The 27,576-nt window shown below is 40.5% G+C and overlaps 1 protein-coding gene across 1 annotated transcript in view; it reads left to right on the forward strand.

The window, feature by feature from the left end:
* Positions 1-335: 335 nt before the first annotated feature.
* KIT (v-kit Hardy-Zuckerman 4 feline sarcoma viral oncogene homolog) overlaps positions 336-27,576 on the forward strand; it is a gene marked incomplete at its 5' end in the record, with an annotated part of 34,655 nt that continues 7,414 nt past the window's right edge. The window contains 15 exons of the mRNA XM_009074472.1: positions 336-578; positions 2,889-3,167; positions 6,458-6,594; positions 9,237-9,396; positions 12,226-12,415; positions 13,114-13,229; positions 18,549-18,663; positions 19,861-20,054; positions 21,170-21,276; positions 21,369-21,495; positions 21,751-21,855; positions 21,942-22,052; positions 23,699-23,849; positions 25,618-25,706; positions 26,055-26,182. Of these exons, the coding sequence (XP_009072720.1) occupies positions 336-578; positions 2,889-3,167; positions 6,458-6,594; positions 9,237-9,396; positions 12,226-12,415; positions 13,114-13,229; positions 18,549-18,663; positions 19,861-20,054; positions 21,170-21,276; positions 21,369-21,495; positions 21,751-21,855; positions 21,942-22,052; positions 23,699-23,849; positions 25,618-25,706; positions 26,055-26,182 (2,252 nt within the window). The remainder of the gene's footprint in view (positions 579-2,888; positions 3,168-6,457; positions 6,595-9,236; positions 9,397-12,225; positions 12,416-13,113; positions 13,230-18,548; positions 18,664-19,860; positions 20,055-21,169; positions 21,277-21,368; positions 21,496-21,750; positions 21,856-21,941; positions 22,053-23,698; positions 23,850-25,617; positions 25,707-26,054; positions 26,183-27,576) is intronic.

Consider the following 27,576-nt stretch of genomic DNA (forward strand, 5'->3'; position numbering starts at 1 on the left):
CAGGCTCATATGTTCTTGAATTTAATTTTTAAATAGCTTGGGTCTGTTCCCATTCAAAAGCCAAAACATTGCAGAAAGTGGTGTATCAGAAACTTTAGTTTCAAAAGGTTTTTTAGAGGACAGTTTCCACCTGCAGTGGCTATTTTCTCTGTGTGCTGAAGGTCTTACAAGCCGAAAGGTGTCTGTAGAATTGCACTGTGCCATTGCAGCTTAGTATTTTTAAGAAATAACCCATAATACTAACTGCAAATATACAACTATCAATAATAATTTTGCTGCAGAAAAAAAAAAGAGTTGTATTGACAGGCACTGTATTTTGTGCTTTTTTTTTACAGGTGGTTCACTGCCCCATGAAGAGGGGACTTCACTGGTTGTGAATAAAGGGGAGGAATTAAGGCTGAGGTGCAATGAAGAGGGACCTGTGACTTGGAATTTCCAGAATTCGGACCCATCAGCAAAAGCAAGGAGTTCCAATGAGAAAGAGTGGTACACCAAAAATGCAACAGTCAGAGACATAGGCAGATATGTATGCAGAAGCAAAGGGAATATTGTCACCTCTATTTATGTTTTCGTTAAAGGTAAATATCCATAAAGGCATTATTTTTGCTTTCCTCCCCCCACCCTTTCCCACTCCCAAAATCATAGGACAACTAATGTTGGACAAGGGAATGAGTTTGAAGTACAGAGAGAGAACCAGTTTGAGAGAAGACATCTTCTTCCTTGTCCAGTAGGAAGAAACCTCACTCTTGTCTTTGCTTGCGATGGCTTTCAACACCAGAGCAAAGTTATGGATGAGTTTCTCGTTACATCCCTGTTATTCTATGGTGACACCTGAGTTCTCTTTCTAGGCACTAGCCAAGTGACCTGACTCTGTTGTATGAGTCAGTTGTACTGTAAGGAAGAAAGCAATATGTAGATATGTCTTTTTAATTCCATAGCATCCATCAATCTAAAGTCATATAAGATTTGGTCCCAAGCTCTTGATTTACTGAGGCAGTTGGCCTAAAGGATTTGGTTTATTTGAGGCTGCGCTCCCAGGCCTAAGCCAGCAGACAGCAATGATTCCTCTGCCGCCAGCTTCTGATCTACCTTGTGACTGATCAAAAATTTCTCAGAGAGGAAAAAAGTGCTTGTGTTCGGACACATTTCCACAATCCTTTATTACTCTACTTTGTGCAGTGTATTTTTCAGATTTCTTCTCTTTTTTTTTTTTTTTTTTTTTTGCTCCTGATCTGCAGCATCATCAGCTGCCCTTGAGCTGACATGCCTGGCATTTCCTTTTACTTTCCAAGGAAATGTGTTACTCTGCTTCTCCTTCAACATAGCTCTGGTGGCCTTCCTTCCCTGTTGATGGAAAAAAGTCCTACGGCATCCACTTTCTTGGAGGCAGCGTTCCTTATCCAGCAGGGGTTGTCTCAAAGAACCTCCTCTGAACCTTGCTAATCCTTTGTGAATTACTGCAAGGTTGTTCTCCAAGCCAGAGAGATACCAGCACAGCAAAGCACAGCACTATGAAAATACAGCACAGGAGTATTTTCCGAAGGGACATTAGATGAGCTCTTCTAATCCATCCTCTTCCAGCTCAGGAGTGACAGCTAGTTATAGCATTTCTCTGAGTATCTCTGTGCACAAAATGTCACATTTTGGTTCTGTTCAGACATGCTTTCCTTTTTTTCATTTGTCTCCATCCTCTAGTTCTAGACCTATGCTTCAAAACGTAGTTTGTGGTGGCTCCTTGGGTGGTAGTATCAAATGAGGTTAAAGGTACAGTCTTTCTCTTTCTAAGCTAGAAACCAACCAGTAAATTCTCTGCTCAGTGAGAACTTAGTGATTGCTTATGTGAATTTCCCATGCTTCATTTTTAGCCTGGTACTTCTTGTCTTAAACCAAATGCACCTTGTCCATCATCTTAACCAAATTCTCGCAGTCTTCCTTGTTTTGTTTCCTTGGTTTGTTGATCTCTAATCATTTAAGTTGTATGAAGCCTGTTTGCAAAAAAGAAAACTTTTCCCTCTCTGTCTGTGTTTCTTACTCATTCTACTCTGTTGGGAGGGCAGATGGACTCTGAAATAAGCTTTTACAAAGGGTTTGTCATCACACATTCATTTATTTTTGTGTTTGCCAGGTTCTTAGCATTTCAAGGTCATGACCTGTCACAGGTTTCAACTTTGGTTGTAAAACTGTTTAAAGTATTGTGTATTTGTGTGCTGTGGTTGGCTGAGATGAAATGCTTTAGAAAAGTTACCTAGTGAAAGATTGCATGATGAATTTTTAATCAGGTATGCTGTTTGTATGCCCAGTTTTTCTTCTAAGGGGGCTAAAAATAATCCCTGCTTTCAGGGAGGGGAGAGAAAGAGAGAAGTTGTTTGGTGCTTCCTCTGGTAGCAATGTGTGTTCATTTAGATTATGTATTTTACAGAAGTGAAAACCATAATTTAGGTGCTTTTCAACTTCCATTTGCTCATAAATTTCTTCAAAATCCTCCTGTGGGCATGAAACCTTACAGCCCTGCTGCTAGCTAAAAGCAAATTACTTTTAATGGTCTGTGAAAATCTGTTTACTGTTGTGGGAATGGAGGGTGGATATTTTGGAGCTAAACAAGGCAAAAAAACCCCTCCGTCTCCAAATAAAAAAAGCAGTAAGATTATTTTTAGTGCACATGATTCTTTAGTGTGTCTGGTACTGAATGCTACTGCACATCTCCTGTTTTGCTGCTCTGTTGGCACAAAATTTAATGTTGCTTGGTAAACATGAATTGTTTAGTACTCAGTTTTACTGGCTGAAAGTAAAACTTTCTTTGATGTAAGTGCCCTATTGCAGAGTTAGGGTCATCAGAAGTTCCCTGTGTAATGCCAACTTCTCTGACAGGTCATTGTGTTTCTTCACAGATCCAAATGTGCTCTTCCTTGTTGATTCTCTGATCTATGGAAAAGAAGACAGTGACATCCTGCTAGTGTGCCCGCTAACAGATCCTGATGTTTCGAATTTCACACTGAGAAAATGTGATGGCAAACGTCTCCCCAAAAATATGACGTTCATTCCCAATCCTCAGAAAGGCATTGTTATAAAGAATGTACAGAGGTCATTTAAGGGATGCTACCAGTGCTTGGCCAAGCACAATGGAGTTGAGAAGATATCAGAGCGCATTTTCCTGAATGTGAGACCAGGTAACACAGGATTTTTGCCTTCTTGTAGAGCACTTGATTTTATCCTTCACTTCCCAGGAGCTGATGGGAAGGGCTGTGAAGCCTCACCTTGTGTCCTGACCTTGTTATGGAAAGACTGGGGGTGATAGTCTCCCAAAGGTTTGTGGAGTCTTCTCCAACACAAAGCCAGAGGTGCTTGTGCACCAGGGGATTCTCTGTGGCTGCTACAGGCTGTCCAAAGGAAAGTGGTGAGCTTAGAAAGCTTGTTCTGAGCAAGTTGTGTCAGGGCACAGATTGATCTTGTGACACTTAGCTTGTGGCTGTGCTGTGCAGGTTTGGCCATGATCAGTTTTGTTTTCTGTTCCTGGTGGTTTCCAAGTGTTGTTTTCATCATTACAAATGTGGATTGTGCTATTAAACTTTGAGGACCAACCAGCACATTGAGGTTTGGACAGGTTTGTACAGGCAAGATGGAGATTTTCATGCCTGATTCACATGTTTGTTGCTCAAAAGTGACAGGAGGAAGAACGGACTGATGACTTTGAAGATGGATTCAATGGAGAGGCAGAGTTTGGGGAAGGAGAGACCTTGTTCATCTCCATCCATTTTGTGAGAATGGGTGTAGCAGCATCCATGTGCCCAGATCATGATGAAGAATGTGTTGGGACTGAGCTGCCACATGCACCACTGAGCTTGGCAAACCTGTTGGTGATGCCCTGCTGTTGGCCTTCACACTCCCTTGTGCCCTAGGGTTCAGTGCTTAGGTGGGTTTGCCAAGGAGGAGAAGCCCCATGCCTATCTGCAGTACATTACAAACTGATTTTGTCTGGGCAGTTTGGAGCTTACATTTGCCCTGCATGTCAGTAATCCACTGTATAAATGCCCAGGAGGGAAGTGGAGGGAGTGGTTCAGCAAGCCAGTTTGACTCTGTATTTCCTTAGGGTCAAGGGAATGAGTTTGTTCTCCATGTAGCTCTGGGCACCCCTCACTGCAGCTGAGAGCATGTCTCTGCTAAGGCATGTGTGCAATGCAGGTGGTGCAGTGGGGTCTGAGGAGGGAGCATCCCTTGTCTGGGTACACATGTAGGCTGTGCGCTGGGAGCTTCTCTTGGCTGTGAGGGCATTTCTGCTCACGTGGCCAAGGTGTCCAGTTGGGTTTTTGTGGCTGAAAAGAGACCAGTGCGTGGGGGCTGTGTTGGTTGTCTTTGTGCACCCAGAGGTATCTGTCTGTCAGTGATGCCATCCCAGCGATGCTGCTGAGACTGCTGCCAGAGTGGGGGGTACATGGCTTGGGCCAGTGGGCTGGTGTGCTCTCCCCTGCTGCCTACATCGTGCCAGGTGTTGGGAGCTGAGCCCAGGCCATCAGCAGCATGGTCCCTAGTGCTGCCCCATGGCGTGATTAGGGCACACATTGGCCTTTGCTCCATGGTGGGAGGCTGTGTGACCTGCCAGGGCTCTGTGACCTGCCCAGTACCATGTTCCTTGGTGGACAGCCAAGGGGTTGAGCCATGGGGACCATCTCAAGTGTGCGGTTTGTTGTGGCAAATTTAAGAAATCTTTTTCCTGATAATTTGGGAATTCTAACATAGTGAATTTTAATGAGTGCTAAATGTCAATTAATGAGTTCAATCAGTATGGGCATCTGTAGCATTCTCCTTTGACAAACAAAAATCAAGCCCGTTCTCGCCGTCTCTCCTGTTTGTTCTGTAACAAGTGGGGGTTTTTCCACGGGTTCTTGAGTGGTGGCCAAAGAAAGAAGTTAGCTGATTGACATAACGGATGTTTCTCTGACACAAGAGACTGCAAGTTGTAGTATTGGACTGTTTAATTTTTTTGTAGGATAAAAGTCTGTACTTGCTCAATATAGTGGTGACTTCAGATGGAAGGGTGCTGACCTGGCATCCATTGCCAGTAGCCAGTGGGCAACCACAGGTGTCTGGGGGAATGTCAGCACTCTGCCCATGTCCTCTGTCAAAGAGAAAGCATTGTCACTTTCAGTGTTGTAATTTTGCTGTTGTTGTATTCAGTCTTTTTGAAGTTTACTGGGTAAAAATCCCACTTTCTCCTTGACACAACATTTAAATGCATTGGAGACCCCGTGGTGTGTAGTTATAACCATCACACTCAGACCCTCTGGTGCAGAAAGACACAAGAGGCATCCATGAAACAGGGAGCTGTGCAGGTGTATTCAGACACACACCAGCTAAGATAGCAGAGGGGCTGTTTATGCCTAGCCCTTCTGAAAACATGAGGGGCTTTATGGACTTCTGCACTGGCATCCTCCTGTCTCTTGGGTACTGCTGAATGCTGGGGGGAATTTTTGTGTGAACCTTTATATCTGAAGAGAGCAAACATGTTTCTTTGTCCTCTTCTGTAGCCACTTACAGCAACATGAGGAAAACATTGTTGTGGAAGTATGAGTAGCTGAAAAGCGTGGTGTTTTCCTAAGTTTCTTACAATTTACCTAAGACAACTAGAAAACCTGTGTCAGAGGCAGGAATAGAGTCTGGAAGACTCTAACTGATATATGTTGCATTCACAGTTTGAAAGTGAGTCTTTCTGTGTAAAAGCCCTAGTGGGAAGTTCACTGGAGTCTCATGAAAAATGGAAATTTGAAGAAAGGATGAAGTAAACAGAAAAACAAACAATGGAGGGAACAGAGGAAGAGCTGAAGAGCTTTGTGGAGACAGGAGATGCATAGTCCTCAGGTTGACTGTTGACAAAAGACACCCTGAAGCAAAACAGGGTACAGCTAACCCACAGCTGCATCTAACCAACCTCCTTCTTGGGTGACAAAAACTCTGAGCAATCATTGTAAGCAGAGGTTGTGGTGCTTTCAGGGATGAGTGTACAGAAGTCCTTGAGCTGTGCCTGTCCTTCCCAGGCTGTCCATCAGGAGCTTTTCAGGGACTTGTCAGACACCATTTTCTGTCGACTGTAATGTTTTATAATTAAAATTTGCAGTTAGTGCTAGGCTGCTGTTCTTTGGTGGCTGCTCCTCACCAGTTCCAGAGTGCTACTTTTTAATCACTGTCATGGAGTGAATTGTCTCATTGATGGTTCGGCATCAGACAAGTTTCTTCATGCAAGTTGCTATGCTCTAGCAAGTATTACCTAGGTTTAAGTGTAATTTGAAGGGAGATTGAAGCATAAATGTGCATGTTGTGAAGGAACAACTGTGTAATATGTTTAAAAAATTGAATACATCTCAGAGGCTTGATTTTATTGGAAAGTTAATGACTGTTGATTTTTATCCCCCCTTGGAAGTGCTGCGACTAATGAAAAGTAATACACTTCCAAATTGTTTTCCAGTTCACAAAGCTCTTCCTGTTATCACCTTATCCAAAAGCTATGAGCTTCTCAAAGAAGGGGAAGAATTTGAAGTTACATGCATAATCACTGATGTGGATAGCAGCGTACAAGCTAGTTGGATTTCTCGCAAAAGTGGGGTAAGTTCCTTGAATTGTATCATGTATGCCTCAGCACAGTACGCAGACACTCTGTAGATATTCACATACCTGTCTTGGGTACCTGATGCTGTGTCAGTTTGGATTTGTTGCATATACAATGATCCAGCCTCCCACAGACTGGTGAGGAGGCAACACCAACTGTCCTATGCCCATGAGGACGGCTGGGAAGAAAAGCATCTGCACAGGCTTCTCTTCCCAAACAGAAATTAAAGTTAGGCTTTTCAATGTGAAGCTTAGGTGACCTCTGTTGGGCTGCCTAAATACAGAAGCATGGAGTGCCTACACATCACATTGCAATCAATGGAAGCTGCAAATATCAACACACGGACTGCAAATTATATATTCTAGTTATCATTAACAGTAAAATACCTGCTAATTAGCATGGGGTTATGTGTGACAGGAATAGTAGTAAGCATTCGCAGAAATGATTAATTCATTTAAATTACATGGTGTGCCTCACTGACTGGGAAAGTTTTGAAAAATGAACCAGTGAACTGGCTTCTGTCTGCCAGTGATAGATGAAGGTACTGACTGGCATCACCAAATTACATTATTGACAGGCTAAGTGCTCCAGGAGAGTTCATTACCAGCAGCACAGCTATTCTGCAGAAGAGAGGCAGAAAGATCCCCTCTTCTGGTCAGCTAGCGTGCTGCCAACTCTGTCTTTGAAATGACCAGCAGGCACTGGGTTGTTTCAGAGAATGCTTCTTGGTCTTCTGGGTATACCCTGAAATGTAAATTAATTAAAAGCCCTTGTGAAGACCTTTTAGTAACTCCCACCATATAGGCTCCCATTCTAATTAGCTGGTCTTTTGCTGCTAATGGTAGTGACCAGAATACATAATTCTCAGTCCATGTGTGTATGGAAGAAAAGACTTCTGTGATATTTGGATAAATCACATCTCCTTGGGCACATAATGAGCAAGAGACCTGTTCCCTGGGGCTGGGCATGCCATGCCTAGCTAATCTGCTGGCTCTGGCAGAGCTGTTCTCACTAAGTGCTCACTGTTCCAGAATTCCCACCTCGCAGCTCTGAAGGTTGAGAAGGTCTAAGTGACATGAAGATGGCACAGGACATGCAGATGGGTCTTTTGGTCCTGTGCCAAGTGCAACAGCATCTGAGATTTTATTTTCATCTCTCGTTCCCCTCCCTTTGCTTTGTTACAGTGCGATTGAATTGGGGCCTTCCCTTCAGGTTTTGTGCTTTATAAGTTTTCATTTTATGAGTAAAAGCCACAAGGAAAATGTTTGCGACCAAATAAATTTGACCTTTCTGGTAAATAACAGGAGATGGTGTGTTTTAAATCCTGACTATCAAATTTTGTATTGAAAGAGAAGACATAAAATTCATGTTTAAATAGATTCAGAAGTACACTTTGTCCTGAATAAATGAGAGGAAAAAAGCCCAAAACACTTTCTCCATTATGACTGAAGTTATCATCACTTTTTGAAAGTTAGGAGTCTTGTTAAAAGCAAGCACATCCATGCTAAACAAACTTCGCTTGTGATTATTGTAGTTCAGGAGGAATCAAAATTGCATTGAAAAGCTTTAAAAAAGCCTCCAAGAATTGAAAGGGTTCAATTGGAAAATCATAACAAGTCCAGGTCTGCATTTGGGTTAATAAGTGTAAATTTTATCAGTCTTTCCAACCATACCAGACATTCTCACAGAAACTAAATGCAGCATTTCAAAGCATTTATTTTTTCTATGCAAATGTATAGAGTCATGGTATACTTAAGAGAAAGAAATTTCCGGTTTCTTTAAGATTAATAAATCTAGATTGCTATGGAGCAAGAATCAGAGTGGGTACCAGAGGCAGGATGCTGTGTAAAGCCTGCTGCCAGCAGGGCTCTCTGCAGCATGCCTGCAATCAGGAGATCCTGTGGCTTTGGGACACAGCACAGTTTAAAATGAAGCTCCAGGACTGTTAAGTTCTCTCTTGTCATTCACTGGCAAGCATTGGAACCATTGAGCTTTAGGCACCACTTGAGTGGTGAACCATACTTCAGAGTTGCAATGACTTAGTGCAATAGTTGCAGCTTCAAACATCAGGAAAGTCAGGACCCAGTGGTCATTTTGCATCAAGCCCTATGGCTAGAAGCACTGTTAGTGCAAGTGTAACTGTCTGTTGGTTCCTCACCTTCACCAGTATCAGAAATGTAGCCAGAATGAGCTGTGTCTGACCTTGGGCACGACACTCTTGTCATCCTATAGTGGAAACATTTGAAGAAACTAGAGTTTCAGTTTTTTGGTTTGGGCTGGTCTTTCCCATTTGGCTTTCATGGGGCAGGTGAGCACAGCTGCACACTCAGCCCACTTCCCCCATCCCCTCTCTCCAACATCCCCCCACGTTCTTGCCTTACAGGGGAGCTTGAGGAGAAAAAAATAATAAGGGGAGGGGATAGGATTTAGGAGAGGACATTATCTCCCAAAGACAGCTGATCACACACTTGTTTTGCATGGAGAGAATCTAGTGACAGGTTTGTCGTGCTGGCTTATTATTCCGGTTTAAAGTTATGAATATTAATATAGCAAAGTTATAATTACTTCTATTTTTAATTTATCTAGGAAAGATGATGCATACACAGTGTTTTAGATGGTAATTGTTTTTTACCGACAGATTGTTACAAGCAAAAGCAGAAATTTGGGTGATTATGGATACGAAAGGAAATTAACATTGAACATCCGTTCAGTGGGAGTTAATGATTCTGGAGAATTCACATGCCAAGCAGAAAACCCTTTTGGAAAAACCAATGCCACAGTAACCTTGAAAGCACTAGGTAAATACTTCTTGTAGAAATCTTAACATTTCTAAGAGCGGGAGATGAAAAGTGAGAACACCGGGGAGACTTCCCTTCCATCTCTCTCCTTTCTCCCAAACCTCAGTGAGTAAAGTTGCTTTGTTTAAAAGGTTATTGCTGACTGGTACCATATGGGATGGCTCAGAAAGTGTTGTAGCATGTATGACTACTTTAATTTCTATAACCCTTTCCATGTTATTGGAAAGTGATATTAGAACAACCACCCAGCAGTGTTTCCATCTCTCTGGTTTGTCTCATCCTTCCTGGTTTAATTTAAAATTTAATCCAGTTTTAACGAAGCAAGTAATTTACCTTGGCCTGGTACTGTCCCTGCGCTTAAGTAATTTGGCAGCACAAGTGCGAAGCACATCTTTAATACCTACCTTCCAAGCATGGGAAATTTCACTGACAGCGTGTCAATGTTTTTTACGTAGAAGCTATATTTGTACCTCTATTTAAAATAAAGCTGTGAGGAACGTCGTGGTGTGCGTAGACAGTATGAAATTGTTCTGGAGGTCACCCCCTTGGTAAACCCACTATCCATCACTTCCATGTGTTTTGGATCATGTCCCTAAGTAGTGAGCAAACTCCCTTCCTCCTCTTGTTTAATAACTAATGCATTTGGAGTGTGCTATATATGAACTCGAATGGCACACAGTGCCTTTTGAATATTAAAGCTGCTGAAACCTCCTCATTTGATAAATTGAGGACAAATAAGGACACATTGGTATAGTTAATAAGTTCATTCCTAAGTCTGTGCAATTGGCTACGACCGTTTCAGTTCTGTACCATTCAAGGGTGTAATAACTGAGGGAAGTGTAGCCTTGGATCCTTTTTCCTTTTCAAATCCGTTTTTCTGTTGCACAGACACTCCCGCAATATTGCTTGTTTTTCTTTCCCTGGTAACGTAAAGAAAACAGAAGTGTTTGACCTATGTGGGTCAGATCTTCAGCAGAGCCGCAGAGGTTTGAGTGCCCTTAACCTTGCTCTGCCGTTTGAGGGGGTAGGGCTCACAACGACAGGGATGTTTTCCTCTCATTTTTTTTTTTACAAGAGAGACTACATTCATATGTAAAAGAGTGAAACAGTGTGAAGTATGAAAGAAAATCTTTCCCCCGAGGGGATCAATGTGAAAGCTTTTATTATAAAAGGAGGGAAGTTCTTAACTACAGAAATTCTTAGTACTACTACATATGCAAATGTGGCTTTAAAAAAGGATTGACTTTGGAAGGTCTGGGGTTTAAAATAAAGCATGGCACTATAATAAGTAGGAAATAAGTAGCAAGTTTTTATTTAGTAAAGTGCAAAGTTTGCATTTAATAAAAAATGCCTGAGACAAGGTGGAATCTTTCCTTTCTGAGATACTTTTCTCTCCGCACCCTCTCAAATTTGACTTAAAATAAGCTTCAGTTTCTGGATACCTTTCACCGTTCATTGTCAAACTGACTATATTTACCTGAACTGTGCCAGTTCCCAGGGGCCTGGGGAGTGCTGCGTATGGTGTGTACTGGAGAGATCCGGGGATTGTGTCAGATCCTAAATCACTGTGGCTTTAACATTAGCCAAAAGGTTTACAAGAAATAATGTGTATTTTTGGTAAATTTCCTAATTGCTTCTTCTAGCAGTTAATTTATCTAACTGTAGACAGTTACTAGAACCGCACTTCAGGGACTGATAGCATCATCATAAAATTTTGTTTTGAAGGCTCTTGAGTCTGATCTTGAATATAGGTTGCATGCGGATCCTGTATTTATATAGAAAACAGAAAAAAAGCTCAGCAAAGGAGGTACAAAGTTTCAGTTTCCAGACTGAAAACCTTTCTCTCTTTTCTAATGATGGAGAGCATTTTAGAGCATACCTGCCTGCTATGAATTTACTCCATCCTTTCTTCTCCAAAGCATCTGTCAAGTGCTCTGGCAGCTCCATATGCTTTCACCAAGCCCCACTGGCTCTGGGTTTCCTGAGCTCGGGTGCCCAGCTGGCCACAGCAGTTTGATTACTAGAGAGTGGGAAGAAGCAGGGATCTGAGATTGACTTCAGGTCTAAATTCAAGCTCTTAGTAAATGTGTTTCCTTGTAATTGCAATCTGCCTGTCGAACATAATTCCCTTATGAATTTGTGTAATAGGACTGAAAAATTTGTCATTTCAAAGTGAATCCTGAAGCTGCCGAGTTTATTAATGAAATTAAAACCACTACAGTAAGGATGTTGTTTGACATGATATTTTGGAACGGAACTGCGCAATGATAAATGGTATCTGCCAAATAAAAGATTAAGACCCAGCAGCAGATGAACAGAAATGCCTTAGTTTAAGACGATTGGTATCCAGGCCTGTGGATTTAGCACATTTTTTTTCTAATTACAGCTTTTAATGGCTTCATTTGTAATGTCGTTCTTAATTACACTTGACAAAGAAACCTTAAATACTCTAGTATATTGTCATAAACAATTTTATCTTGCTTTTTTTCTTTGTGTTTCTCTTGTACCAGAGAGCAAGTCTGATTTTCGGTAAAATATAAATACTTGAGTAGAATCAAACATGTGTTTGCATTTTTTCAAAAGCAAATAAAGGACATTTGTCACCATACGATGGAATGTTAAGGCACTCAAGGCTGCTTTAAGTCCTGTGCCTCATTGTTATATATAGCTAGTGGCCTTGGTTTTGGCAGGTGAGGGTTCAAGTTCTGCTTTGCAGATAAGGCTTCCTGTTTCACAGTTTGATGTTTGATCACTGATCTTGAAGTAGTCTGAGTACTGACAATCTTCTAAATGGCCCTGAAATTGTTTTCCTTCTCTTATGACCATCAGCTAAGGGATTTGTCCGTTTGTTTGCAACAATGAATACCACAATAGATATAAATGCAGGACAAAATGGAAACTTAACAGTTGAATATGAGGCCTATCCAAAACCAAAGGAAGAAGTCTGGATGTACATGAATGAGACATTACAGAATTCGTCGGACCATTATGTCAAGTTCAAGACTGTAGGCAGTAACAGGTAATATGAATGACTGTGAGTGCTGTCAGTTTCTTTGGAATAACAAACTGGAGTCTGCTCTGGAAAGACAAAAGTGGAGATGGTGAGAAAATTGTGACTATAAAAGATCTTGTAGTACATGTGGCTTGCCACAGTAACTGGTGCGAAGTCTGCTAACCTAGATTTGGAATAGTGTTGAGCTAACCACACCATCTGAGGACCAGCATGCTTTATACCCACGACTCCCGTCCGTTCCTGTCCAATGAGCAAAAATGAGAATTTAAAGCTGTTCATGTGCAGAAACTCCCTCCATTGTCACAGCAGAGCCCACTGTTCTGGGCAAAAGCTTATGCTTTTTCTGCAGTGCACTATTCTCTGCTGGTCCCTGGTCGTCCAAAAATCCCATGAAGCATGTAGCATATGTGGCCTGGGTTGTGTATCTGGCTTCCCTCCTCGGTGAGAAGTGGGTGGTGGTGCATGCATGGGGTCTGAGCGTGGTGCTGAGCTGTCACCCAAGCACACACATGGGTGTTACAAGTGGCAAAACGTCTAGTCATTAGAAGTGCAAGGGCAGTCATAATGCAAGATAAGAGTGTTTTCATGGACAGTGTCTGTAGAAGATGATGCCACGCTATTAATTCCCTCCTTAGCTTCTGTGCAGCATTTGCCTGTTCACCACAAGTTGTGTGCCTTAGTAATGCTTAATTTTTTCTTTACAGTTATACAAGCGAACTTCACCTTACCCGATTAAAAGGAACAGAAGGAGGCATTTACACGTTTTTTGTGTCCAATTCTGATGCCAGCTCCTCAGTAACATTTAATGTCTATGTGAAAAGTAAGTAAAGTGAACAGTCTGAAATATTTCATTATCACAGTCATTGTATTTTATACAACATAATGTATGCACAAGATGTCACAGTGTGGTTCAGCATATGAGAGGTTTTCTGAAGTGAAGCACATACTGGAAAAACTAAATGTCAGGATATAAAAGTGCAGAGTTCTTGCACAAATCCATCTACTATCCAGCACGACCTTACATTCTAGTGAATGTGTTCCAGAGATTACCAGAGAGCAGCTAGGTAGTTTATACAGAAAAAAGTGTAGAAACTGGAAACATGATCTCAGAAATAAGTATGTACCATAAACCTTTTATAATTTGAAGTGTAGCAGGATAAACAGGGATTATAATTTGCATTTTTGGCAACCAAATTAAGATATTAATTGTCCTTAATTTGTTTGAGTTGGATGCAGAGTTTGAAAGCTTGTCAGGAGAATTATTAGCCTTTTGGCATCTAAATACTTATGTATAAGAATATAAATCACCATTGTTTTAGAGCAATCTGCATAGCTCTACAAATGTGTGTGCTGTCATCTTTGGGATGTGCTTGTTAAGAAAGAACATTGTCCTTGGTTCCAAATAACATTCTTCAAGACAAAAGCTAAACTTCAAGATTAATTCAATGAAACCTTCAGAAAAGCCTGTCCTTAGCAGAGCCATCCTCTTAAAGCATTTCACGCTCTCAGCAGACAGATATTGGCAGCTGCTACAGGCCAAGCTTAAGGAAAATTAAACCAAGAGGGGACTGCAGGCAAACTGGAGAAACTAGGGTGAGGTAGGCAGTGATGCCTTCAAGCCCAGCAGGAGGAGCTGTATATAAAGTAAGTGAACATACTGCTAATGCAGTCTTGTGTTTATGCTATGCTTTATCAGCAACGTGTCCTTTTCCAGGCACAGCTTTGTGCAAAGGACTATTGAGATTTCCACAAATGTGTCAAGTCCTGGATATTAATTTCTGAATTTTTGTAATTTATCACTGAAGATCAACATTTGTAGCATATTTATTAACAGTGACATAGTTTGAGTCTAGAAACGTCACTTGGGTTCCTTTCAGAACACGGCATTTCTTTATCCATCAGTGTTGTCATTTGTATTGTGCCTTTTCCATTTCCTAGCTGTGGTTTCTGAGATGAGAGCACTGGTGACCTCAGATGTACTTTGTCTCAGTGAACGAGTGTGGGTTACAGTCATGAGGGATAATTCTAGTATTTAACAGATTAATGGAGCAAGTTGTTGAGCCGGAGGTTTAATTTCCATGAAGCAACAAGAGAAATTGCAGGTTGCCTGTGGCACTGTTAGTTCACATGAGGTTGAATGGTGTTTTCTGACTTGCAGCATCATACATGTGCTTGGAGTGAGGGGCTGTTTATGGTTCTCCAAGCCTTCCCAGGCTCTGCAGGCTGCTTGGGTGCAGTCTGGGCACAGATTAAAAAAAAAAAAAAACCAGCCCACAGTTTTGTCATCATCAGGTGTCAGTTCTCAATGCAGATCTCTATGTTGTGATTTTGAGGTAAGTGCTACTTGATAAAAGCTGAAAACCCCTGTAGATCGTGGTTAGGAAACCAGACTGGAAAGAGCATGGTGAAGCAGGATGGCCAAGGGGAGAGAGAGCACAGACAGTTTAGTTCTTCTGAATGACTTGTCCATACAACCAGCAGTAGTCAAGTCTGCTTCTTTCTTGTCTCAGCTGCCTGTAAGTAGTAAGATCAATCTTGGGATGCCATGAGGACATTTAAGCAGTGTCACAGGGCCCACATTACCACTCACTGTGGCCCTGGGTGGACTGCAGCCATTGCTTAAGCAGATGGATTTGATGCACTTGACTCAAAAAGGATTTCTTTTGGCATTTTTACTAAGCTCCTGCAAACATTTTTTCATTTTGAAGAGAAGAGATAAATTGATCTTTCTACAGGTTTGTTTTTACCAAGAATAATCTGTTTTCAGTGGCTTGTAAAATGCTTGTCATTTAGGTATAAAACACAAACTGCATGACTACATACCATATTATTTGACATGGCAGAGTAAGTGCCAAAGATGAGTCACATGCGGGTGGGTCAGATCCTGATCTAAAGGTGTGTCCTGTCCTGGCATTGTTGTCAAGAATTTTGCATAAGTGATGGTTACACATCTGGCCTGGGCAAGTAATCTGCAGAAAGTAATCAAACAGGTAAAACAGGATTCACAATCAGGAGAATGTCTTCACATAAATGAAAATTGATGCTGAAGCATTTGTTGAAAGATATGAAAAAACCAGTGCAGAAATGCTTGCCTTGGATTTAAACATATTTAGCAATTGCATATGCTAATCTGAAACAATATTAAATTGCTTTAAAAAAAGTGTAGTAATTCATAGTAAATGTGACATGAAGTAAGTAAGTAAGGAGCTCTAAAATTAGGAGCCAAAAAAAATTACAACTTGACAGGCAGCATACTGTACTCAGTTACAATTAAGAAATTGTACAAATCTCCAGAGTGGTAAGGTACAGTGTCTAGCAATTAGCAGAGGAATCTTCCAACTAGTAACTGAGTTTAGTGCAAAACAATATCTGAGCTTAATTATAGTCAACACAGTATTATCTATGCAGTTGGGGCTCATGCTGCAAAGAGAAAACTGGTCATGGGATTATAGTTCACATGAAGCCAAGGTCAGTTGTTTTCCTGTTGTCAGACTATGCAGTGAACAAAGGAGGAGTCACAGTGATATTACAGAAAGATTTGTTCCAGTACAGAAAATGTAGCTCCAGGAGGAAAGCACTCTCTCTTTGTCTGGGATGACTGACAGTACCTATTAAGTGTTACTTTTTAGGCATTTACTTTGTTAACAATGAAGAAAGGGAAATTGGTATTAGAAAGCAATTAAATGCAGAAATTCATCATACAGAATATTGAATTCTGTGAATTAAAATAGGAGTGACCTCTTAATAAATCACGTTTGATACATTCAGAATCAACATTAATAAAAGCTGAAAAGCAATTACTAAACAGTGAAATTAGAAGTTTAAGATATTTAATGACTGATTATGGAAGGCAATATGCATATATGCTGTGAACAGTGTAATGAAATGTGAAATATTTAAAGGGTTAATGCCAAAACAGTAAGCAAAGTCTAGTTATTAAGTCTGATAGCAGGGGTAATTAGGCAGGAAAAGTCATAAAATCTAGCACAGTAAAATCCCTTTTGAAAAGAAGTTGCTTGGTGACAGTTCTTCATCTCTTTGCAAAAACCAGTCCATCTTTGCTCCAGCATCCCCTGGAGCACCTATGCTAGTGGTCGAGGAAGATGCTCTGGCTGCCAGAAAGTGATGCAGGTGCTGAGACACATGCGTCGCCTGAGCCGGCGAAAGCACAGCCTGGGGGGACGTCAGTAGTAACCATCTCAGTCCCCTTGGGTACTGGCTCGGGAGGCTCTTTCCTGCCTCCAGTGAAATGCATCCCTTAATTTCTCTGAGCCAGGGAGGCTTGGGAGCCCTCTGTGCTGGTGGGGAGAGGCTGATCACGCTAATCGCCACATCAAAGCGCTTCCTCGGGCACATGACAGGTAGACCTGCTCTTAGCCCAGCTGTTCTCAGAGGCTGCTGCAGCTCAGCTTCCCATGGCACCAAGGCTGGACCACTCTATGCACAGCCTCATCTGCCTCCACTGCTGCAGGATGAGTCCATGTGGGCTTGTGGCCATGTAGACAGGCTTTTATTGCACTAGGTTTTTACAGTAGAAAGAGCCTGACTAATGTGGGCATTTTTGTTTCCCTCACTCAAAGTCAGATGTTAGATGCAGCCCAACTCTGGCACAATATTTTATCCAGGGCTTAATGCTCATATTCCTCTTACATTTGATTTCTCATTTCTTGTGCTACGTTGTGCTGTAATGTTGCCTAAAACATAACATATACCTAAACAAATAGTACGTGGGTAGTAGCTTAGTTAATTAGAATTTCACAGTCCAGTCATTTTGATTGGAGTTTCAGAAATGTGATTTACATGTATTCCCTGAGCACTGATGCTGGGTGAGATGCTGTGTGCTCTCAGAAAGTTCCTTGCCAAATGAGTAATGCTGAAAATCCGTCTCAACATTTTGCAACAATGTTTGGTTCTTGGTGGTTTGCATAAAACACAACATGCAGATTTAGAAATGAAAGAACACTCGGTTCCTGTAACATGAGTCACGAGGAGATGTTATGTGATTGAGAATATACGTGTGCTTTACTGCCTCTGATTTAATCAGTGAGTAGATTATTCATTAAAAACTAACACCGTGCAGTCTTTGTATGTGGATTTTATCTGAAATAAATCTCTGTTTTCCCACTGCAATCTATACAGTGTCCCTGCTTTCTAGAATTAGAAGTTCATCTTACATTTCTGTATTTCTGCTTTATTAGCTGATAATGGGCTCTTGTACCTATCAGGTGAGCAGCATCACTGCAATAGAGTCCGATTTTCCATTAACTTACAGGTAACTAAGGTTGTTATGGGAAATAAGGCCTCTAATTCAAGTTTCACCAGGGAATACATCTTGCTGTGTTGGTGGTGCCCTTGGCTGGAGCCTATGACATTTGACTAATAACTGAATTCCACCTAACTGCTCTGTTTTTCTGCTGTACTTGGAACAGCAGCTTCTGAACCAACTGCAGGATTAGCTCCCATGCAGGATGTGGCAGAAGGCATTGGCCGGATGGATTGCTTTCTAAACTACCAAAGCAATCACAAAATTTCATTTGGAAAGCTGATATGTTCAGCCAAGTATTAGCTTCCTCTGCATGCAGTGTTTCAGAGAATCAGGCAGTTGGGCATTTCAGTAGTGGTATCTTAGAGGGTTGTATGTTCTCTGTGGGACGGGGAGGTCTGCACTGGTTGCCTTGCACTCTAGTTCCTTTTCTGGCTGTGGTGGTAATATTTAATACACAGGGCATATGTAAGAGGGATGTGGTTTGACAGATTTAGTACATTTATAACTGTGAAGAAACTGCCCTTTTTACAGACGGGTAAAGTCGTGCCATACTGGAACAGGAAGCACATTTTGGGTTGTTTAAGCTCTGGGCTTTGCTGGTTTAGGATCTTTCATCAAACCAAATACTCAGGGGAAATAAAGTATTCTTCTGACATCCAGCCCAAGCATTCAGTGTAAGAATTGATATTTTCAGAGGTGTTCAGTTTTTGCAGGACACTAGTTCAGATCCAGATATCCTTAGGCATGTGAAGCCTTTGTTCACCTGAGTGATTCCAGGGATGATGATACACACAGGCTGCTGAGGTGAAGAGCAAATGGTAGTGCAAATTCTGTGTTCTCCTAATGGATGATTCTTGTTTTTGTTTATTGCAGCAAAACCAGAGATTCTCACTCTGGATATACTTAGCAATGGTATTCTCCAGTGTGTGGCAGCTGGATTCCCAGCCCCTACCATATACTGGTATTTTTGCCCAGGAACTGAGCAGAGGTGAGTTAAGTAAACAAGAGTCTCCAAAGGTTATTCTAGGTGCAACGCACCCAATTTATAATTAAAAATTAAGAATATAAAGTGATTCAGTAATAGTTATGTTCAAATGTTGCTTTGCTGTTTTCATAATTTTTGGCATTGCATTATTTTAAGTGGTTTGGGAGAAGGCAGGGATACATTTCATTATTCCCCTTTGCATTCTGTCCTTGAGAAGGGAATAACCAACATTTTCTGCTGCATAAAAGTAAAAGCCAAACTTTCTACTGCAAGCTAGCTGCGATTTGTTTCATTTGGCCCCAAATGACACATATTCTGTATGCAATTTCACAGAATGGCAATCACAGAATCACTTGTGAATATGGCTGTTATAATTTGTTTTATTGTGTGATGAAGCAATTTTTCAAGACATAACGTAATTAGATTTCTGTTCACATGAAACATATGATAGTTGTTATGTTATGATGTTGTTAACAAGTCCAGAGCTGTTATGAATAAAACCTGATGTTTAGTTACCGCATTTTTGAAAGGATTGTAGAGTTTCACTGTGAAGTGAGCTTTTGTGAAGTGTCTTTTCAGGTTTTGTTTGAGTGCCACTGTGGTTGTAGATCTTGTACTAGCAAGTCATGGGTCTCCCTCCCACTTGTGTAATTTGTTTTATATCTAAAACACTTATTATTTCCTTAATTGTTTTAAATAGTACCTTTTTTAAAATCTTAAGTGTGTGCTCATGTAGTGAATATGTGACATGAAGGAGAAGCAGCATCTTGAGAGAAAAGAACTGGCAATTTTCTGGCTACATATAAGCTTGATGGTGTTGTACCTACATCTTGGACTTTTTTTGTGCTGTAGTAAGATGATGCTTGGGGAAGGTTTTCAAGAATAGGTAACAGACTACATCTGCTTGAAGCTGAAGCTGGAGATGCAGGTTGAATGGTATAAAACCCATAGTGGAGTTACAGACCTGTAGGTATCTCTAACCAAAAGCGAATGCAAGGACTTCATGGTCTCCAGCTGGGCCAGGCTAGGTATATGTATCTGTTTCTCCCACTGAATAGAAGACAATGAGTCATTGTGAGTAAACTGTTTCAAGAATAAGATCTTCAGCTGAACTCCTTTGCAGAGTAGTGTTGTTTAATTACCATTCTTGGAAGGGTCTGCCATTCCATAGCAGGTAACTGTCAGTATTGTTTCTCCCAGGTGTTTTGATTCACCAACAATATCCCCCATGGATGTCAAAATCAGTTACACAAATTCATCGGTGCCATCATTTGAACGAATCCTGGTTGAAAGCACCATTAACGCCAGCATGTTCAGGAGCACTGGCACTGTGTGCTGTGAGGCCTCCAGCAATGGGGACAGGAGCTCTGCTTTCTTCAACTTTGCTATCAAAGGTAATGGCTGGGTTGAATGAGACCATAAAACATGGGTGTCCTTCAGCTCTTTCTATAAGAGGATTTTAGTGGTTTACCTTTGCCGTAAGAAAGTTTATGGTACTGTGGCTGAGAATATGATAATCTATTACATTGCATGTTCTGCCTGTCATAGCATTGCTTTAACATTTCAGTTAATATTGTGGTATTGTCTTTTTATGGCTCTGGATCTGCAATGCAGTCGGCAGTTGGTTTTCTTCTGTCTGTGCAGCGCAGGGGCAAACCACCTACAGCATTACCCTGGTTTTCCCACTCTCTCTCCCCCTTTTCTTTTCCTGTCATTGTCTGTTTCCACCATTTAGGTCATCGCTTTGTTTTTGTGGTTTCTTTTTCAACGAGAGATTGCATTTTCTTTTAGATTTTTAGAATATCTCAGGAAAAGTGTGGTCTTGAACTTGCCTGGAGCCTGAGTCCTGCTGTTGTAAAAGAAGTAACAACAACATACTGCATAAGGGCTTATGAGCTTTGTAGCAGTATTTGTGGGTTTGTGGGGGGAAAAAAAAGCACTAGAACATAGATGACTTGAAATGTGTTTGTAAATCTGTGCTCTTCTTTGCAAAATCAAATGTTCTGCTTCTTTTTTCTCTGTTACACCCAGATATAACAGATAGATGAATACACCAGATTTGGGGCAGATGGGTTTTACTGGAATGCTATTCCTTGACTATTCAGCATAACCTCTATTTGTAAAGACTGTGCTGTAGAGATCATACTTGGGAGGGGCGAGGGTGGGCGAGGGAGAAGAGAAGAAATTAGGGCTTCATTAAAAAAAGCTTTCTTTAACCTAACTTGACTGAGATCATGCAGACCCCTTGTATTAACTGATCTTGGTGTCATACCTCCTGAATTGATGAAGCTGAGACTCCCAAGGCAACAAACTGGGTGGTTTCTGTGCCAGCTCTGTCTCCCATAGCTCACTGAGGAAGGATATTCTGATATACCTGGAACACATGTGGGAAAGCCAAAACCCCAAACTGTGTTTCACGAGGAGAAACTGAGGAAAGGGTTTCACCTGCATCATTTTAAAGTAGTTTTTCTTGTTTGGTATTTAAGCAGAATTTTCTGTTTCTTTCCAGAGCAAATCCGTACCCATACCCTTTTCACCCCTTTACTAACTGCATTTGGAGTTGCTGCAGGACTGATGTGCATCATAGTCATAATCCTGGTGTACATATATTTGCAGGTAAAATGAGAAGCCCCTCTGCCTGAGTTAGAAAAGTGTGTGCCCTGGCTGTGGAGGCTTCAGTAGTGACAGCCGTTCTCTTTCTTTTCCAGAAACCCAAGTACGAAGTTCAGTGGAAAGTTGTTGAAGAAATAAATGGAAACAACTATGTTTACATAGACCCAACGCAACTTCCTTATGATCACAAATGGGAATTTCCTAGAAACCGTTTGAGTTTTGGTTAGTTTAGATTTATTTAACTTCATCTGCAAGGTGAAACGTTCAGGTCTCATATGAGACTTTGGTCAAACACAGCAGGGTTTTGTCAAAAAGATGTACGATAATGCAGATAGTGATAATTGCTCATTCTTACCTTGGGACAAAAAGCAAGCAGGCATGTCTGCAATAGCTTCCTTGATATTATAAAATAAAATGTTGAGCCCTTCAGGAGTAAGTATTCCAAGTCATTACAGAGTATTTTGTTTGCTTTATTAGGTAAAACCCTTGGTGCTGGAGCTTTTGGAAAAGTTGTTGAAGCCACTGCGTACGGTTTATTTAAGTCTGATGCTGCTATGACAGTAGCAGTAAAGATGTTGAAAAGTAAGTTGCTGTAGCATACTCGACAATTTTTTCTCTCTTGAACTTGCTTAGTGTGTTATGTACTGACATTGTGCTTTCCCTTGCAGCAAGTGCCCATTTAACAGAAAGAGAAGCCTTAATGTCAGAGCTGAAAGTGCTGAGTTACCTTGGAAACCACATTAACATCGTGAATCTACTTGGAGCTTGCACAATTGGAGGTGGGGTTATCAACAAATTATTGATTATTTAGGTTTCTTTTTTATTGCCAGGAGGATGAACCCTATGAAGAAGAATCCAGGGTGCTCCTATAAGTATAGAAATTGTAAAGACATTTTTGTACTTATGTTGCAAACTGTCATGACTATCACCTGTGGTTTACTGAGTCTAGATTTTGGGCTCATCCTAAAAACAGTAGTAAGACCACTGTATTTGCAGCTAAACGGAAAGGTTTCTTTTATTCTCTTTCATGTGAACCATTGTGTGCTTTCTTCTTGAGAGATGACAAAATGTACAGTATAAATGTTTTCCTCCACCACACTGTTTCTCATTAATGAGAGCTGGTTCCTTGTTGGTATCCGAGGTGAAGTCAACAGGCCTGTCTTGTATAGTCTTCCAGCCTTCTGTTTAAACTGCAGTGTATCTGTTCAGGCACCACTGAAGTTATAAATTCTAAGCAGCAGAAAGTAGAGAAAAATAATTTTCCACATAAAGTATTGCACAACCCTCATGTTTCACGGTTAATATTGACTTAATAAGTTTGTTTTCTTGCATAGTAAAAGCTACAAAACAACTGAAGTGTCAATACAGAGTGCTGGAGACCTGTATTTTTAATTTATGTGCATTTTGATATGAAAGATGGTATTACTTCTTACGCAAATATATGTTCTTTAAGATTTTGCTTCATTTTTCAGTGAGAAGGAGCTTGTATAAATTCATAGTTTTAGACAAAGACAAAACATTTCTCACATTTAATGATAAATTGGGGTGAAACAGTTTTGTTCAAGCAGTCAACAGACTCAGTGGTCTGAGTGCATGTCTGTCTCAGCTGAAACAATGTGGCATCTGTAAGAAAATCCCTCTGCAACCACTGCTTTTGCTATTAAGAAAGCTATCATTTTTAACTGCAGAAAGATGGAAATAAAATATTGAGATTAGGAAACTATGGTACAGAATAAACTTAGAGATGAAATAACATGAAGTGCAATTACATATTCAAGGTCCATAGCTAGAGTCATTCACTCAGAAGACATATATTTGATCTATAAACATCCGTGCTGAAGATGACTTGATTCTCTTTTCCGATTTCATTTTAATATTCTAAGACCTTGTGCAATGTAGTTTTCTGTCGCAGCAGGCTGTTCTGTTTGAATGATTTTTCCTATTATACTGCAGAATATAACACTCTACATCATTTCCAGAACATTACTGAAGGAGTGTGAAGCTCTACTGTAAACAGAAGTGAATCAAAAGGATTAATGTTTGAAGCTTGAATTGCTCTTAATGTTTGGAACAAATAACTTCCTTCAGGAAGTGAGCAAAATCAAACAGTTGTGTCTGGCCAGAAACATTATTACATGAAAAAAAGAGAAAAAGACTTATTTGTTTAATTTTTGTAAAATTCAATGCTATTGAGGGGCAGAAAATTAATTGGGAGCAACACAGCTTTAGTCGGACTATAGTTGTTCATCTGTGAAAGGGAAGATGCTGGGTTACTTTTCTATAACTTTCCAAGTCTAGACAGTGCTAAGCAGTGTGAGTTTTTGATAGTCTAGCCTGTGTGCTTCAGTGAATGCTATCATTATGTAAGGTTTTCTTCTTTAAAAAAAATACTCACCAGCTTTCTAAACCTTACATTCATCTACAGGTCCCACTCTGGTCATCACAGAATATTGCTGCTATGGTGATCTTTTAAATTTTCTGAGAAGGAAACGAGATTCATTTATTTGCCCAAAACATGAAGAACATGCAGATGCAGCAGTTTATGAGAACCTTCTGCATCAGGCAGAGCCTGCAGCGTAAGTATGACCTGCTGAAATGTACTTGTGTTTTGAGAAGACTGAGAAGGAGGAGATACCAAAGTTTATTAGGGATAAGAGGTGTGGAGAAACCTTCCATGCAGCAGGCTTTGAAGATTCTTTGCTGCACAAGAAAACAATTTAATTAAGAGACAATTTGTACAGTGGGTAGTTATTCTAATAGAGTAAAATGGATTGTATACACTCTCTGTTTTACTTCTTTATCAAATTTCTTGCAGTTATTTCATGCACCTCTTTGGCTCCAATCTTGACATGTATTTGTGTTTATTGTTTCTGTTAAACACTGAAACATTGGCAGTGCTCATTTAGAAGCTTGAATTACAATTCCCACAATGTTGAGGTGTTAATACACCTGACAGGTAATACACTTGTCTGAGCTCTCGTGAGTTCCTGCCTTCAGAAATTACTGTTTACAAAATCAAACCAGTGCCTTGCAGTGTCAGAGCCAGGCAGCCATGGATAGCTCACTACATTTTGTGATGAAATGACCTGTGTCACGATGCTGAGGTTGCTCTTGTACCTTGTTTTTTTCCAGTTACTTCATCTTTATAGTTTTAACAGCTCCATTTTAGATAACAGCCCAGAGTTCTTTCCAAATGTGTTTCCAAGTAGATTTCCTTCCCTTTGCGAAGTGAAGGAGACATAACTTACCAAAACTTAGTGGCTGTTACAATACCTGCCCATTCTAATTTTTAGGCTATTTATTGCCTCAGTGGGTCCATTACTTTGTGTTGGCAGACACAAAAGAACTAGGCAGAACTGCAGGAGGTGGTAAAGTCTTTGTCCCAGCAAGGTGTAATACTGGTAAAGCTGTTTGTGCTGTGGCAGTAGATAGATAGCTGGTGATGCCCCAGAGAGGTTGGGGCCACTGGGGTAATGAACACAGAACTGTGATTTGCATTGGAGGTGTGCCCTCTTTTCAGTGGAGAGATCTTGCTGCTTGAGCACTTTTTTCAACTGAGGTATTAAGAGTAGAGTATTTACCAAATTCTTGTATTAGTAATGTACTGTAAGGTTGTAGATGCTGAATATGTCACATGTGTTTCTGGTGGCAACTAAGCTATTGTTCCTTTCCATGTTAGTTCGGTGTCTATATTTATTGATCAGAAACTAAACAGATATTTCAGACTAAGGAAGTATACGAGTTTTAATGCCAAAGTATATCCATCATTTCTAGAGGTGGCTAACTGTATATTTATAAACCATACAGTATGAAAATACATTTGAATTATATATAGCAATAAGAAAACTTAAAAGAAGGTAGCAGATGGCTGTCCCAAGTCTCAGCTGATTTTTTTGAAATACATATGAATCCCCTATGGAACTTGGGAATCTCTGAATATAACATTTTTTACCATTTGTCTTTGGGATTTCAATTGCCAGTTGAGCTGCTATAATATTCTGGTAGAAGTTGGCCTAAGCAGAAGAAGGAAGCACTGGCAGATCCTGTGAAACATCTGGGTGTCATTTGATGGGGAGTGAAGCCTGTGTAAACAGTATTAATGTGAAAAGTTTTGTTTGCTCACCTGAGCCAAGCTCCTAACTTTGAGATGTATCATTAAGTGTACTGAGAACCCTCTCTTTCTGTTCGGGCATTTCCTCATCTTTTTCACATATGCATGTGTGTGAAACAATAATTTGTAAAGCAATATATTCAGAAGGTTGGCGTGACCTTGGCTCTTTGTTTGGATAGCTTTTGAGACTTTTTTCACTAAACTATGTTTTGTTTTATCTGCTGCCTCTACAGTGATGTTGCCAATGAGTACATGGACATGAAACCAGGAGTGTCATATGCAGTCCCACCAAAGGCTGATAAAAAGCGAGCTGTGAAGTCTGGTGAGTTCAGTGACAAGGAATTCTATTTGCTGGTAGGAGTGCAGAGAGAGGGATTTCATGGATTTGTTCAGTTTTATCGTACTTGTCTCTCATGAATGGGGCCAACTAAAAATCAGTAATTGGTATGAGAATGCCTGAGAAGGAACAATATGATAAATTATAGTGTATTGTATTTCTCCACACTTAAATGGAGTATCAGGATTATTTTTTTTGGTTTAGTGTTAGCTGTTTATGTGACTCTAGACCAGTACTTACTCAAATCACTGTTTTGTTTAACATTAAGACAACCCTGTTTCTACATGATTGCATTTGCTCAACTCAAAAGCTGTTGTTGTTTATATTCCGTAGGCTCCTACACGGATCAAGATGTTACCCTTTCTATGCCAGAAGACGATGAACTTGCTCTAGATGTTGAAGATCTGCTAAGTTTTTCATACCAGGTGGCAAAGGGCATGAGCTTCCTTGCCTCAAAAAATGTAAGTTAAGAATTTTCCACAGCTGGACAGAATCATCTGATCTTTTATTTCTTTTAGCATCACTTTCAGCATTGTAATGTGATCCACATGTTTAAATGCCAAATATTTCTATGTTCTCTTCAATAAGCACTGTGAATTGATGCACTCATTCTCATATCTAAAGTTTTGCCTAATGTTGGAGTTATTATTGGCCAAAATTGTTGGTTTATAACCCATAGGGCAGAAAACAGGGTACACAGTAGTCAGTGTGAAGCAGTGCTATTTGTATATCCATACATATATATTTATGTAGTTCAGGCTAGTAGAATCGGTGCAAAGCTAGCTATTTGCATGAGTTTCAAACAATACTGCACTTGCTGTTTGTCTCATGTAGAATATCACCTTAACAGAGGAACTGTGACACTGTGTGCTTTTTTGTAAGCATGGCTTGATTCACAGGAGATGTCTTGAATTTTCTGGAAAGGCTGAATCAGCTGAGAGACTCACAAAGACTCTTTGCTGGCTACACTGAGCATAGTAGACATTTCTCTGGGTTTCAGAGGAGAGGTACTGCATAACAGAGAGTGGTTTATAAAGAACAGAAGCCTCAAGCACAGCATAATTAGGATCTTCCTATGGTTATTCTTATATTTTATTGTAAAAATGCCATTTAGCATGTAAACATTGTAACTAGTGTTACAGACACCATGGCATTGAGCTGCAAAGGCAATAATGAGTGGAACATAACCTCACCTTGAAGTTGGGAAGTAATCTGTATCTCCTTGGCAGTGCAGAATTAACAACTTCATCACAGAATTAAGTTGCCATGTGCTAATGTTATTATGTTTGGTCCTCTTCAGTTGCTGTGTACATACAGGCTTTTAGCTCCAGCTTGTTAATGCAGAGTAGTGTGGACTGATGGATGAGTTGCTCCATATTTCCTCACAGCCTCGAGGAAGGAGGGTCCATGCAGACCAGCAGAGCAGAGTACCCAGCAACTTCTGCAACTTGCTTGTATCTCAAGGTTCAGAGGCATAAAAGTGCCTCTGTGCAGGAGTCAGGATAGGAACTTGTCCTGAGAGGGTAACTGCCTTATTAAGCACATGGTGCCTTAATCACAAGACAGAGCTTCCTCCATTGGACAAAGTCTTTATTCAGTACAAACTGCACCGATTCTGGAGGAACAAGGCAGATGCTTGGATGCTTGGCCATTCCTTTACTGCTTCAGTGCAGTTATGTTCTCAGCTTTTCATATGCAAAGTGCTGAATATGTTGGATAAGGAGGTGAATGAGAGTCCACTGAGACAGTATGTGTCATTAAAAATAGTTTCTCATACATGAGGAATGCAAAAGGGACAGAGATTAAATTGCTAATGCAATCTGCAGGTATTTTCTGAGCTTGATTTGCGCAAGTA

Source organism: Acanthisitta chloris, unplaced genomic scaffold, assembly GCF_000695815.1.
Source record: "Acanthisitta chloris isolate BGI_N310 unplaced genomic scaffold, ASM69581v1 scaffold16305, whole genome shotgun sequence".
Lineage (NCBI taxonomy): Eukaryota > Metazoa > Chordata > Aves > Passeriformes > Acanthisittidae > Acanthisitta > Acanthisitta chloris.